Source organism: Setaria viridis, chromosome 1 (assembly GCF_005286985.2).
Source record: "Setaria viridis chromosome 1, Setaria_viridis_v4.0, whole genome shotgun sequence".
Taxonomy (NCBI): Eukaryota; Viridiplantae; Streptophyta; class Magnoliopsida; order Poales; family Poaceae; genus Setaria; species Setaria viridis.
Window position 1 is genome coordinate 31,503,642 of NC_048263.2, and position 15,386 is coordinate 31,519,027.

At 47.6% G+C, this 15,386-nt stretch overlaps 1 protein-coding gene and 1 long non-coding RNA gene across 6 annotated transcripts; one reads left to right on the forward strand and one right to left on the reverse strand.

The window, feature by feature from the left end:
* Positions 1-922: 922 nt before the first annotated feature.
* LOC117863664 (uncharacterized) lies at positions 923-1,983 on the reverse strand. Of its 2 annotated transcripts, XR_004642284.1 has the most exons (3): positions 1,560-1,983; positions 1,304-1,403; positions 923-1,233 (listed from the first exon to the last, which is right to left on the reverse strand). It is a non-coding gene; the product is annotated as an uncharacterized lncRNA (long non-coding RNA). The 2 variants fall into 2 exon arrangements; XR_004642282.1 differs by having other exon boundaries at positions 923-1,403.
* Positions 1,984-3,379: 1,396 nt separating this feature from the next.
* On the forward strand, positions 3,380-7,289 carry LOC117863434 (UDP-xylose transporter 1). 4 transcript variants are annotated; one of them, XM_034747248.2, is made up of 9 exons: positions 3,380-3,584; positions 3,734-3,928; positions 5,059-5,238; positions 5,418-5,602; positions 5,680-5,747; positions 6,109-6,241; positions 6,333-6,494; positions 6,650-6,922; positions 7,022-7,289. In XM_034747248.2, the coding sequence occupies exons 3-9, from the start codon at positions 5,124-5,126 to the stop codon at positions 7,109-7,111; spliced, it is 1,026 nt and encodes a 341-aa protein (XP_034603139.1). In that variant the 5' UTR covers positions 3,380-3,584; positions 3,734-3,928; positions 5,059-5,123; the 3' UTR covers positions 7,112-7,289. The 4 variants fall into 4 exon arrangements, with proteins under 4 accessions (XP_034603139.1, XP_034603222.1, XP_034603060.1 ...); XM_034747331.2 differs by having other exon boundaries at positions 3,836-3,928; XM_034747169.2 differs by lacking the exon at positions 3,734-3,928 and having other exon boundaries at positions 3,383-3,584.
* Positions 7,290-15,386: the final 8,097 nt, after the last annotated feature.

A 15,386-nucleotide genomic window follows, 5' to 3' on the forward strand; every position in this document is an offset into this window, starting at 1 on the left:
TCCTCTTATTCATTTTTCATTCTTTTCTTTACGTGTTACATAAATTTATTGATGTATTTGTTTTAATTATAATATTTTTAACATTCGTAATTTGTTTTCTTTTATGTGCTCAAATCTTTATTGTACAAGTTCTTATAGTTTGGTTTAGGTCTACGTATTTTGTTTTGTTTTGTGAGTTCGTACAATTTGTTTTCTAGATTAGCATATTTTTGTTACCAAGGCATGCACTTGTTTTGTTCAGCAAGTTTATTATTTTTTTAATAAGGCATGCACTTGTTTTGTTCAGCAAGTTTATTTAATTTATTTTAGGTGTAAAAATATTTGTTCATTGATTTCTTATAATTTATTGAATATTCTTATAATTTGTTCAAGGTGTGTAACTCTATTACTCCCTAATGTCGTGTAATTTGTTCTAAGGTCTGACAAAATTATTAATCCTTATTAAAAAAATATTTTTTTTGAAAATATCACCCAATCTTGTCATTAGAAACACAGAGGTGCAATCGAAGTTGAATTTCGATAATCGATTTGGAATTTATAACTTTTTTAGTTCCACGATTTATGCTGCGGATGATGATACTATTTTTATCATTTAATATATGCATAGGAACCAGCGCACCGCGCGCAGGTGCTCGTTGCTATGCTAATCCTGCATGCTGCACGCGCACATGCTAGGCTCCTCCTGCATGCACACATGGGAACCAGTGATCTGCACGAAGCGAAGCGGGCAAACAGTCAGCCGAGATTGGCAGGGCTCCGGCTCCACCTTCTCATGCGGCTGAAGAAGCTCTATCAAACACAGTTTAGTTAAAAATAATTTCATGTCTAAAATATTAGAGAAGTCGGAGCTATTTTATACGAAGAAACGCTCTAGCTTCTCCAGTTCCGACTGTTTTTAGAAGAAGCTGGAACCCTAACAAACTAGTCCAATCAAGCGTTATTATTATCATTGGGCCGGCCCAACAATGGACAACCAGGCCAACCACGGAACGACGGGCGGTGATAGAAGGTGATGTTGCGGGATTTTGTCGCCTCGGTGACGTATAGACGCACCCGCAAAGCGCCGCCGCCGCGCGCCTGCTGATGGCTGGACGCCACCCCTCTCAGCCGGTGGCATCCGATGCCGCGCCGGCGCGACCTTCTTGGCGAGCACCTGAAGAAGGCAACGAAGGCTCAGCAGCGGGCGTGGCGTTAACCTTAATCCATCGATGTGTAATTTGTTCATGCGTCCGTCTGCAAAAGGGGATTGAAGCAGCGTTATAATCTCTCGATTCATTCTTCTCCTGCGGAACACAGGTGAGACCTGAAGGTCTGAAGCTCCTCTTCCTTTTCCGAAACTACGCGCGCCTGCTTCAGTTTGGCGATCCACATCGAGTATTCGAGTGCCTGCGAACGAGTTGCATCTGCACACAGCACACACACAAGATTTCTGCGAATCAGTTACGCACAAAAACACAACACGTGTGCCATCGACAAGCAGGTGCAGGTCGAACACAACGAAACAGGTGCACTACTCTTGGAGCAATAATCCACTACCCCATGCCATTTTCGCACCTAACCTGAGGCACGCAGCATTAGCAAGCACCATCATCTTAAATCATCGCAGCCAGTAGTTTATGGATCCTTTCCCCTCCATAGCTCACACTGATTTGAAATCCTGATTTTATCCGGCACCCGGCCGGCCGCGGCCGGCTATGATAAGAAGCGAGCCTCTTTTCCTGATCTGGGGGCTGGAGATTCAGAGGCACGGCGGGCGGGGCCGAGCTGACTGGTGTGAGGTCTCACCGAACGGCGGCCACCAGAATAATGGAGCTGGTTCGGTTGCTCCGATCGCCGCGGTGCTGTTGGGTTGGGCGCGATTGCCTTTGCTTGCATTCACGGGAAGCTAATGAGGCCGATGCTTGCTTTACTGCTGCTGCTGCTGCAACCACCTGCGTGTCCCTCCAACCTTGAGCGCCAAGTGACAAGGGGAAGGTGCTTGTTTGTTTTCCTTACCAATTATTGGATTGGTGAAAGCTCTGATGTGATGCTCACCATTTGGGCTTAATTTTATTCGATTAGTGCCCTTGTTAGGTCGAAGAATCGGCTTTGGAGATGCGGCACTTGATCGAGCTGGCTATATTTTAGTCGGTGCAGGGGTCTATGTGCATGGATGCATGCTTACAGCAAGTGACTGGTGCCACTCCAGCTGAATTTTGTACTGATCGTCAGTTTTATCGGGCAAATTCGCAGGTAACTTAATACATATATTTATGAAGTTTCATAAAAAACATATATTTATGAAAAATAAATGTTACAATACTAGTATAGCAGTTACAGGTGATTTCTGGTTTGCAACAGCTTACTGCATTTCACCTGTTCAAAGAAAAGGACAGATGACCAGAAAATGGTACATTCGGAGGGTAGCACAAGAGGAATACCCAAATTCAGAAAGCTCATCCTTTCTTGTTATCTAATCATCATACAGCTAATCTCTCGTCTTTTTTAAGGGCAAGTTAGTTCATTTATTGTTCACGTCGTATGATTAAACATTTGAAGGACACTGATTAGCGTATAGTACAAAGTTCTGTTGCCGCGTCAGTGAAGATCAAATGTCGTCTTCTTCACATGGCCTTTATTAAAGCTGGAATATCGTAGGGTGAGTGGTAGCGACTAGCGTCAACCAACCCTTAGTACACAAATTAGTTGTAGTGCTAAATTGGACAATAATAGGCCTCAATGAAGATCTGTCTCTGCTTTTACGAAATGAAATATGTTAGTGAATTGTGCGAAAGATCGCTTCGGGCGGTGGCAAAATGGTCCAGACGACCATTTGGTTGGGCCGGTATCCATGATTCCATGTTTTGGCACTATGTGCAACAAGATCTTCAGTCTAGACCATACAGACCCACTGCAATTGGCTTTTACACCTTCTCTGTCAATGAAATAACTAGTAAGCACATGAAAAAAGAAAAGAGTATACAGATCCACGGTTTGGTCATGATGCCTCGATACTTTGACACTTTGTAGGCAGTGTACAGATTGTGGCGACATCAGTCTCAATGCCATTATTCAGAATTTCTTGATTCAGTCTCCTATGCTGAATCATAACACTAGACTGTTTAATAGTTCAACTGAACTACTGAGGGCGCCAGGTAGTATCATATTGGAGATCCAAGTCAGTTTCAAATCGCCTGGTTCTGCTACCATCTTTTTCGATGTCGGTGATATGGACTCGGTCGATCGACCATGCTGGTGACAGGTCAGGGAGGAAAGCTGTTGAGCTCCTAGAACGCACGCTGTTTTCTCTCTAGCCAGCACCAGCAGGACGCGAACGCGAGGCACCGGCGTCAAAGCACGGGACCAAACTGCCCACGCCACCAACACCTCCCCTCCCCCGGCCCACAGGTGCCTCAGCCAGCACATAAAAACGGGGCGCCTCGCCGTTCTCCTCTCCTTCCTCCGAGGCGCTACCGCACAGGTTCAGCGCCATTAGAGGCCACGCCTCCCTCCATTCCTTCAATACAAACAGGAGGAGGTAGCAACAGAGAGGGAGGAGCGAGCAGTCTAGCACCTGTTGATTGGAAAGATTACGTCAATTTGAAGTGAGTACCACTCATGCTGTCTCTTTTGCCCCCAAGATTGCCTGTGTCAGGCTGTTCGTGAATTTGGATTTTGGGCTATTCTTCGATTCTCATGATTTCTTAAAAGATATGTAGGCTAAGTGTATAAATACTCCCTGAATACTCTTCAGGTGGCGGGAGCCGTGAAAACATTGAATTGCGTTTTCGGTTGGGTTTTTTCGAATTCAGCTGTCCTGCTCCTCTAACTTTTTTGATGGATTGCTTGGTTGGAGTGCATTTGGCTGCAAGCTGGGTGCCCAAGGATCATGCTGTGATGCAAAGCAAGCAATGAACCGAGTGGTCAGGCCATCCAACTTGCATTAACGGTGGATGCTACTCCCTCCGTTTCATACTATGCAATGTCTTTTCCGCTCTTTTTTTTTAACGAAAAGGCATGCAGTATTTTCATTTCTACATCTATTTAGATTGAGTGGATCACTTAACACGGTAGGTGCGGTCATTTCCTATCGACATTTTGTTTTTTTCTAATAAAATTTAGTGCTTCCCTCAAAGAAAAAAAAAACGCATGTATATAGCATTTTAAAACACCTTCCTTTACCAATCAACTTCTTTGCAACGTGGTCAATCATTTCGTAACAACTAGGATTTCTTCCAATCATTGTACCACCTTGGCCCAGAGTGAACCACCGATCTGTAGGTCCTCCGTCCTCGTGTGTTGTTTTGGTGAACTACTATGTGCAGCCATGTTCAAACAATCAAGTAAAGTGATAGTTCTCAAGTGGCAGAGATGTGCAATTGTGCTTGGATGCCATGATTCCGAAGTCGTAGTCTCATCGAAAGTCGAAGCACTTGGCCACGCTGGTACAAACTCGCTGGACCTAGTCTGTCAAAGGGGCCAAAGTCATCAGTCCAGCCAGATGACCAGGTCGGCGTCCTAGTTTCAGCTGGACGCCACTTTCGCAGCTTCGCTACACGCCCTGTTCCGCTGTTGCTGTCATGAACTTGCCTGCGGCAGCAGCGTCTGCGGGCATGTATGCTCCAGAGCTTCGTTCGTCAGCGTGATTGCACGACAAGAAGACGATCGGGGGAGTCGGGGAAGCATCCGACGCCAGCGTTGGAGCGGAATCTTTTGGACATATCGGCTATGGTCTCCTTACGCTAGCCAGCCATTTGGCGGTAGCTTATTCGGGGGGTCACGGCAGACGACATCTTCTGTCTTACCTGTTCAACGTCATCCCTTTTTATTTCTCTGAAACCCGGTTGCTGACGCTGATGATAAGGCCGGTTCAGGCATTCCAGTGGGGAGCTCCTTTTGTCCCCTCCCCAGGTTCAGATTTTCAGTGTACTGGGCGTGCACTGGAAATCACCTAGACTGAATCAACTGGTTACGACTACGCGTGGCATTTACAAGTGGCCACAGCACACATTTCGCATAGTTTTTGTTCTTCTGTCGATACCTTGCTCGGATATTTATCAGTGGATATCACATTTGCAGGTTCAGGTAGCAGATTCAGAGTTCTCAACTGACTGACAAGGCAGCAGATACAGCAGCTGGCCAAGATGACCGCCGGTTTCCAGCTCGGTGTGATTGGGTCTCTCACGCTCTCCGTCGCATCGTCGGTCGCCATTGTCATCTGCAACAAAGCCCTCATCAGCACCCTAGGGTTCCCATTTGGTAAGGACCCAAACTCTGCAGTCCACAAGCATGAATGGAACCTGATGAACATCAGGGCACAAATTAAATCATGGGCTTTCAGCCTATTCGTGTACTGCTACATACAGTGAATTATGCAGAGTTACATGTATTCAGTTCAATACTTAACGGAAAATCATATGTATTTGTGATCAATGCAGCTACAACATTGACAAGCTGGCACCTGATGGTGACCTTCTGCACTCTTCACGTTGCGCAGCGCTTGCGCTTTTTTGAGCCCAAGGCAATTGATGGACAGACGGTAGTTTTGTTCGGGTTGCTGAATGGAACCTCAATTGGCCTTCTCAATCTTAGTTTAGGATTCAACTCCATCGGGTTCTACCAGGTCAGTCCCCTTTTATTCAGTAATTGTTTTTCTTGAAAATGAAGGCAATGCACGCTCAAATTCAGTATGTCCCGCAGATGACAAAGCTGGCCATCATACCCTTCACAGTGCTGTTGGAGACTATATTCCTGAAGAAAAGATTCAGGTTAGAAACATCATAAGTACTACTGCCTGTCAACTAGATGTTTTGGTTGTATTTCATTCAGGACAACACAGTGATGAAACGTAGAGACCCTGAAGTACAATGGTCTACATCCAAGATTTCTGTTTGCGCATTTTCTTTCTTTGTGATGACTAACATTTCTATATAACTATTCTGTCAAGAACAGTTATTCGTCAAATAAAGTGAGATAGAAAAGGTTTAGCCAAAAAATTAGATAAATCGAAAGTGTTCTTGGCTTTGTTTTTTTCCCCTGGTACTGGACAGAAACATTTTGTTTTTAGGAAGCTTGGCCCTTCCTATAGTTCATCACTATGCTGACAACGATATAACCAACAAAATGCAGTGAGACTATCAAGTTCTCTCTACTGGTCTTGCTACTTGGAGTTGGAATTGCTTCAGTCACCGACCTGAAGCTAAATTTTCTTGGGTCTATCCTTTCTGGACTCGCCATCGCCACGACTTGTGTTGGACAGATTGTATCCTACGTTTGACATTTCTAGATTTTTGTCATTAATTGTCAACATCTTCTACTATTGGTATGATGTATCCTTAACTTGTTGAATGAAGCTCACAAACACAATACAGAGGAAGCTGAAGGTCTCCTCCACGCAGCTCCTGTACCAATCCGCGCCTTACCAAGCAGCCATCCTGTTCGCCACCGGCCCCTTCGTGGATCAGCTCCTCACCGACCGCAGCGTCTTCGCCCACAAGTACACTTTCCCAGTTGTGGTAAGTTCCGTCACACATTCTGTGCAACGGCGGCAGTACTGCCAATCTCTGAAAAATCCATTCCAAGCATAGCTCAGCTTTGGATGGATCATGGATGACAGCATGCAGAATAAGAATAATAAGCAGGGCCCAATCAATGATCTATGTCGTCGCAGGGTTTCATCGTGCTGTCGTGCCTGATCGCGGTGTCGGTGAACTTCAGCACGTTCCTGGTGATCGGGACGACGTCGCCGGTGACGTACCAGGTGCTGGGCCACCTCAAGACGTGCCTGGTGCTGTCGTTCGGTTACACGCTGCTGCACGACCCCTTCACCGTGCGCAACATCCTGGGCATCCTCGTCGCCATCTTTGGCATGGCGCTCTACTCCTACTTCTCGGTGCGCGAGGGCAAGAAGAAGTCCGCGGGCGACGCCCTCCCGGTGTCACAGGTACGCACGCACGACGCCGCTCGAGTTCGTCGATCGGTAGAGCTGAGCTTTATGCCCCCACTCGATGCGTCTGATCTGATGGGTTCCTGCCCGCTGCAGATGCCGGACAAGGAGACGGAGCCGCTGCTGGTGTCGGCCAAGGACGGCAGTGACGCCAAGAAGGCCAACGGCGTAGCTCACGACTGCTAGATGTTTCTTTCTCTCGTTTGTAGCATAGCCCAGCACCAGCTCTATCTAGTTTTACTATGCGCTGTTCTGAATCTGAGGTCGGGGAAGCAAAATCCCTTTCGTTTCGTATTACAGAAGTGGGACGCGTTGTACAATTTGATGCAGCAGTTCTCAGATCGATGATTTCCCTCTCTTTAAATTAGGCCGCCGCACGGCTCCGCTGAATGGAAGTGTGCTGAACCACCAGCAGCTACTTGGTTTTTCCTCTTCTGCGAGGAATTTTTCTACACGTTTACCACGAGCAAAGAACGTACTGGCATCTAACAGCAATGGCCATCACACCATACCAGAAACTGGATCTGATACGGGGCGATATGTGTTCTCCGAGCTCAAGGTTCCGTCGCCGCGCGCCACCAAGTTCCCCCGCAGACCCCCGGCCCCGTTGCGCGCGGGCGGGTGACGGAGGCGAAATGCCGCCGGCTCAGCCGGCGCCAGCCAAAATCACGCCCCTCGCCGGGATGGTGGATGTAGAGAGCGTCGAAACTAATTGGGTTTTTGGCGCGGGGCCGGCTGACTCAGGCGTTTACGACCAATAACGAGATGTGTTCTCGGAGCTCAAGGTTCCGTCGCCGCGCGCCATCAAGTCCCCGAACCGGAGCAGACGGCAGACAGCCGGCCCCGTTCCACACGGAACACAGTCACAGCGCGCGGGCGGGTGACGGGGGCGGAACGCCGACGGCTCTCAGGGGGCAGATGCACGAACGGCGGCGCCAGCCAAAATCACGCCGCAACCAAGTTTTTTGCGTGGAGCCGGCTGACTCTGGCGCCCAATACGGCCTTTGAGGTAGTTTTAAGCATGGCAGTCAGGCCCAGCCCGCATAGTGCATAGTTGAAAGTGGCCCTCCATGGGCTCCACGGAACGGCCCAGCCGAGGCAGGTGTAAAGGGTTTTCAGAAACTTCTTCTTTTTCTGAAACGATTTTCAGCCTTTTTTTCCCTTTCTTTTCTTTTCTTTTCTTTTCAGAAACTTCTTCAAAGCCAGCCAAATATTGGAAAATATGGCGGCAAAGCAAAAGTTATTAAATGAAGGATATTTGTTTTAAAGTTTCTTGGACACGTAACTAGCATGTGTAAAAAGAGAGAATCTCAACGAAGAACAAGCAATCTTCTCACATGGGTGGGTGCGACCGTGCGAGTCCAATGCGTGATATCTTAAGATGGTTTTGAAGTGATCACAAATCAAAGGCAAAAGTTGTGCGCATAATCCTCTAACTTAAAGGAAATTAAACTAAGAACAATAGATTCATTTCAAACATGAGGGGTTTCACTCAAAAAGAACATATCACGTAAGCAAAGATGGCGTCTAAGGGCATCGTCCTGAGAGTTTGAGCAAATAATTTCATCTAGAGCTTCCAGGCTACCCAACGTGCATAGCCAACTACAACAATGGGACAGAGGATTTGAAGCCAAACGAAGCCAATAACTAGTGAATGCCTATCATCGCCATTTGTAAGCCCCAACAGCACACGTGAATAGTAGCCCCACACACAATTAGTCGCAACTATCGACACATGTGTTATTGTCCTAGATCGATGACTAGAACCCCTTAGAGAAGACTTGAAGAGGGAGGGGGCATAGGCCCTCACCAAGGCGGCACATAACACCCGATGCCAAATTCGATTGCCACAGGAAGCAACAATCTAACGTCAAGCCAAGAATAACAAAATAAAAGAGTGGAGGTGAGACGGGAGACAAGAAGAGAAACATGTTGCTAGCCTCTTGGGGTCAATCACGCAGGCTCTTGCTGCAAGGGTCGCCATCAACATTTGGGCGTGGCGTTGCTCATGGATACGACGGTGTGTGTGGGGGGGGGGTGTTGGAAACCCCGCATGTCATCTTGGGGGGGTTTGGAAACCCCGCATGTCACCTCACGGAGATAATGCGAAGGTCCAAGATCGGATCAATGTATAGCATAGTGTGAACTTATATTTTTCACCCAAGTGTTTTAAGAGATTCCAACACATGAATTTTAATGGCTTATATTTGTATCAAGATTTGTGCTTTTTTTCTAGTATGTCGCAACATACGTTTTTTAATTGCTTTTTAGAGTTACTTTACTTTGAAATTATAGTTGATGTACACATGAGATACATATATTCACTTTTGGGACGTAATCTATGTATTATCTTAATACAACAGTGTTAAAAGAAGCCACCACGTTCGTCGAGAGGGTTTAGAAATTCCTACGTTAATCTAAAAAGAAGAAGAATATGCACAATTGGATTTTAAGATGATCTAACGGTCTAGACGAACCTGTAAATAGTAAATATGAGCCATTGATCTTGATGAGTTGAGATTATAACGGGTAGATCTCAACTAACCAAAACACATGAATTCTATTTGAAAAGGATGAGAACCACAGCGTGGACTAAATCCATACGGAAAGGGGGTTCTACGAGCTAACATATTTTCAATAGATATTAAGGAAAGCAAAATAAAGAAACATATTGCTCAACGTGGCAACCTTGGACACATACGTGAGGGATTAGAACTTTAATTTGCTTTAGTAGTCTACATATACGGGACCAAGGGTGAGGAGATGAAAGATGTATTTTTCATGGCTACTTTGATCGAAGGACAAAGTCGTTGCATTGTCAACTGGCCACAAGAAGAAACCGATGGTAGAGGGGTGCAACGAAAATATCCATTCATGGCGTTAGAATTAACAGCCTCCGCATGGAATTGAAGCACATCGGCAAAAAATTAAGCCTTGCTAGCGTAACTAAATTCTTAGGGACGTAGTTTGGCACTGTCTATCCTCAAAGTCGGTGGCAATCAACCAACAAGAGTTTCCAGTTTTTAACACATGATCAAGAGCAATAATTTACTTTTCGTCAACTCCTGCCCTTTTCCTGCTGACGTCCATGCCAAAGCTCAAGTGCACGTGATGCTCCTCAACGAGACGGCTGTCGATTGGGCCGGTGATGACGAGCTAGGCTACATTGAAAAAAATCTAGCTAGAGCTTGCGCTCTGCATCGAACAACCGTAGCAGGAAGACACACTCTCATGTTGGGCAATGGATGCACGCTTGCTCCGCTTTGAGTACATGAGAAGAGTAGGAAGAGAGAATAGAGGAGAAGCACGCAGAGAGATGAATTTGGACAGCTGACCGATTGCAGCGTCGGGATGGTCAAGCAATCCAAATTGTGTCATCTGCGAAGCAACTCAAGAGACAGGACTGCATTTGTTCACTGAATGCAATTATACAAGGAATGTTTGGACTCAATTAAGTGCATGGACTAGGTGTCCAGCCATAGACCCGGAATGCTGGATCTCACATGACACCCTGCATGACTGGTGGACTTCATTAGCGGGCGCGCAAGCCGTTGATAAAAAGGCTTGAGATCTCTTATCATCTTAGTGTTGTGGGAGGTATGGAAAGAACGCAATGCGCGGGTTTTCCGCCATCAGGAACAATCCCTCCCTTGCTTAGTGGCCCGGATAAAGGATGAGGCAATCACGTGGGTGGCGGCAGGTGCTAAGCACCTGGAGCGGTTCCTTGACGCCGCAAGGCGTAGTTGAGTGTACATAGGGGTGTTTGTCCCTTTTTTCAGGTTGCTAGCCATGTTCACAGTGTACAGCACGTAAAGTTTCCTGTCTTGTTACGCCCGTCGGGCATTCTTCTCTATTAATAAAGTAGCAGCTCTCCTGCTGGCTCGTTAAAAAAAAAGCACGTAGAGATATGATGAAGTTGACCTGTAGCCACAAGTAGGGAAACTGAGTGGATGTGGCAAATTAGCACGCATCAAAGCTGTGTACATGGCAAGGGGGCCAAAGTGTCACGAAAAGAGTAGCGAGAGAGTGCAAAGCCAAATCAACATTTTTTCGTTTGCCAACGAGCCAAGCAATCTTCTTTTCAATTTTTCTTTCTTTGGTTGGCTTGAGCACCGTACTCAAGTGATTATTATATTGATCCCAAATCCTTAAAAAGCTTTTTAAATGCTTGGACAAACTATGAGCGTAATATTAACAAAAGCAATGAAGAAATCTTTCATATCATAACTCCCCCTAACTATGTCCAGAAATGTATTTTAAATCATTATTTTTGTAATTTATATCTTAGTAACAGTGTTAAAACAAACCACATGTTCATTGATGAGGCCTAAAATTGACCATATTAATAAAAAAGAATCTACATTGTTGATAACTATAGGCAATAGCTAAATCAAGATTACAATTATAAAAATACACAGATAAAATTGAAAGTATAAAAACAAATATACCAAAATCTAGAATTAAACATTATAAATTTAATCCAATACTGATGGCAAGTATTTGAATCTCGAAAAAAAGCACTCGCTATGGCTTATGAAAGCTATCGTCATGGCGTGCACTTGAATCTCAAAACTTGTATTAAAGCATATCCAGTAGATGTTCTTTCTCCTTTCTTCTTTTCAGCCATAAAAGGATTTAGTGAGAAAAAACCAGTTCCAGTAGATTCACTTCACATTCCTCTTTATTTTTATCTCAATCCCCTCTCTTCCACCCCATCTCCCCAAGGCACCCCTCTTCCTTTCCTTCCCTTCCTCTCCTGCCGCACGGTCTGTGCACCATGGGATTTCTTGGCCGCCCGATCCGCCCCGCCAGCCACCGCGCCACCGCCGGCCACCCCCGACATCCATCCGTCCTCCGTGCACACCGTCGGCCATTGGCGATCTCGCACGTGCTATTGGCTTTGCGGCGGCGTCCATGCCGGCCTCCCTCAGAGCGCACCGCCGGCCTAGCGACGACGACCACCCTCCACGTGCGCCACCGCCGGCCGGCCGGTCGCCTGCTGCTCATCTGCACACCATTGTCCACTGGCTCCCCACCCCGCACCGCTGCTTGCTACACGCCATTGCTGCTGCCAGCCGCGCCCCCCTGTCGACGCAGTCGAGCGCCCCTACCGCCGGCCCAGTTGAGTACCCCTGCTACCGGCCCAGTTGAGTGCCCCTGCTACCGGCCTTCCTTCGCGCCGTCCATTGCTGTTGCCAGCCGCGTGCCCCTGCCGACGCAGTCGAACGCCCCTACCGCCGGCCCAGTTGAGTGCCCCTGCTACCGGCCTTCCTTCGCGCCGTCCATGTGCTGCGCCTGACCGCCGCGCAGCTCTGTCGCTGCGGGCTTGCCTCCACGAGCACAAAGAGAGAAGGGAGATAGAGAAGAGAGAGGGAGGGAGGAAGAATAAAGGATTTTGCCCATTGACAGGTGGGTCCCATATATCAAGAGAGAAGAAGGGGAAAGGAGATCTGCTGTAGCACTTCTCCTTAAAATTTTGAAATTGCGAAAGAGGATTCCCCTATAGACACATAAAGGGAAAGATCTTGGACGGACGGACCTGCAACTACTGGAACGGGAACGATTGTTCAACAAAATGTTCATATTTATGGTGGCTGCTTAGCCAAAGTTTAATGATTGTTAGTATTCCAGTTTCCAGTGAGGAGCTATACAGAATACTCTTGGTGCATAACAAATTAAACATCATGGGACAAATACAGTGGATAAATGACTCAAACAATGCAAGGCGGCAAAGATAAGCTGGATAAATCATGCCAGAGATCTCTTCAGCATAATGGGAGAAGACAACGTCAAAAGCATCCTCGGCAAAGAGAGCAGTAAAACAAACGGGCCAAAATAATTACACTGTCTTGACTTCACAAAACTATGCTAAATTACTCTGCTCATCAAAAGAATCACAGCATGTAGACTTCAAAGATTGTTATTATTTTCTTATAAAATTGTTTCTTATAACACATATTCTTTTGTCTTAGTTCTACGCCTCCACTAAATGAAGGACTGTACTGGCCTAATTTTTTTTTGAAAAAACATTGTTCAAATGTTAATATGAAAAACAGAGCTAATCTAGGCACGCTATTAGCGCGGGCCACCTTGCTAGTTTTTTGAACATGTGCTGTCATACAAAAATAGGGTGCTATAACCTTCCATAACAATTGATTTTTTTGCCTCATAGTTTGCCTTGCGCTATGCGTGGGTTAGCAACCTCTAAAATGGGGTTGTCTATGCGTCGCTTGAGCGTTTCACTGGGGCTGGACACTTGGTTTTTCTAAGCTGTTGATCTTCCATCCAAAGCCCACGGTATTTCTTTTCCTCTGTATGTTCTGCTCCTTCAAGCTCATAGCAGATCGATTTATAATCTGTTCTTGCTGCCTTGCTCACGCCCCCACCTTGCGTGCCCCTCCCCTGCCCCGACGGGGTAGAGTCTCGACAAAAAGCCTCGCCGCCGGCTACCGGCAAGACCCTACCCCGTCCGCGGCAGCCTCCTCGCCGCCCCTCCCGCCGCCGCTTCCTACCACTACCATGGTCGTTGTTGTCGCTCCCGCCCCGACCATGTCCGCCGGATGTCCTCCACCGCCCCACCGGCGGCATCACTGCCACCTTGCCTCGCCGCCCTATGCCCGCCACCACCGTCGAGCCAGCCTGTCGCCGCCGGCCCTCTCCTCTAAACCTGCCAAAAACAGATGAACCCCCCCAGCCCCAAACCCAACCCCTAGCCCCCAACCCTAACCAAGTCCGGCGGAGTTCCGTTGGAGACGAGGAAGACGCTGGTCTCGGACAACGTAAGTAGCACGGGCTGATGGGAGAAAATGGAATGCTCAGTCTCCCTAAAACACTTGAGTGCAGTTTAGATTTCCCTAAAAAAACACTTGATTTTTTTCCTTAGCACTAAGTTAGATTTGACCTCATCCATAGATCTTGAAGTTGGATGGCTGAGAACACTCTAGCACCAAAACAATAGTACTAGCAAAAACGAATGATTATAGAAAAAATCCAAATATTTTTATCTGCATTGTCAGGATTCTAAAGATAATGGTAAGTATGCATGCAAAGGCCGACCGACAAAGAACACACAAGGACGGAGCAGGGAGGGGCTGGTAGGGGCCACGACCCCAGTGCTCAAACATTTTCCACTATATTTCATTTGGTTTGGATCAAAATTTAGTTTAGCCCTTATTTCTAACAAACTTGTATGATATAATTTGCCCGATTCTCTCTTGTTTCAGTCCTGCCTCCGTTCTTGACATAAATATTTTATCTGCAAATGAAAAATTTATGAAGACATGAGTTGAACCACCATGACGCTACACGTAGCATGATGGCAATGGCATGATACAGAACACAGACAACTAGTAGCACGCTTCGCACACGCACACGCACACGGACAGCTTAGCATCGACGCAGCTACACGCTCAAGATCCCAATGAAAGATCACATGGCGTTTGATGTCATCCCCATCATGGCTCGTATTCGCTTTTGCTTAACTTGCAGGTTTGACTTGTGCCCAAGCACACCCAGCATCAACATGTGCATCAATCCCCGCGCCGCGTGCTCGACGCATCACCACTCCTCCCAGCTCGCATCATGAACGACCTCCGATCCCATGCCGCCATGGCGTTGCTCGCATAAACAAAACGGCAGGTCAGCCACACTCCTGGCGCGCGCCGCACTGATCGCATGGTTCCCATATGGATCGCCGCCGGCCGGGGTGCGTGCTCGGATCCCGCAGCTGGGCTGGGCTGGCTGGCTGGCAGCGGGTGGCGCGCGCGGCGGGGCGGGGCGGAGCGCGGAGGGAGAGGCACGGCACGGGCATGTGGGAGCAGCCGGCGAGCCGGCGCGGGGCGCTCTTCGTGCTGGTCACGTGGGACAGGCGGAATACACGTTTCCATGCTCTGGCCCCCGGAATCTTTGTTCCGAGGCCGACATGATCCACCGCAACCCGCTCCGGCGATCGTACTCGCACCCCAAATGAGAGACTTGTTAATGCCCCGCGCGTCCACGCACGCATACGCTTCGTTTTCATCAGCTGTATAAAAATCCGGCTTCGTTTCCACATCCATGCTTTGTTATTCTCTATGACGCGACCCAGCTGCAGCTTCTTGGTATCTGCAAGTCAAACCTGGGTGTTGGAACTGAGAGGCTAGGCGAGGAGGGCGCAGCGAAGTGGTTTCTGGCGTTGTTTGCGCTGGTCCTGAGGCACGGCTGATCCCGATGCGGCGGTCTTCGCTCCGCGGTTCATGCGACGAAGCCAGTGTGGCTCCGGCCCTCCCTCCCGTTTACTACGCCTGCTAGCTCCTAGGTTTAGGGTAACTTGCAGTGTCACCCGGAGCAGAAAAATCGAGGTAAACCTTTCAAGCCTCTACTGCTGCTCACTGCTCTTTCGTTGATACTTGCTACTTTTGTAGGTGGACAGGGCCAGCTTATCCGCATCCCGTGCGCGTGGTTGACTAGACTATACACATCC

Excerpts from the sequence above, each read along its gene's own strand:
- LOC117863434 (XM_034747248.2), top strand. The coding sequence starts at position 5,124 with ATGACCGCCGGTTTCCAGCTCGGTGTGATTGGGTCTCTCACGCTCTCC. Across the intron at positions 6,242-6,332 it reads CGACTTGTGTTGGACAGATT|CTCACAAACACAATACAGAG; the intron begins GTATCCTACGTT and ends TGTTGAATGAAG. Across the intron at positions 6,495-6,649 it reads AGTACACTTTCCCAGTTGTG|GGTTTCATCGTGCTGTCGTG; the intron begins GTAAGTTCCGTC and ends ATGTCGTCGCAG.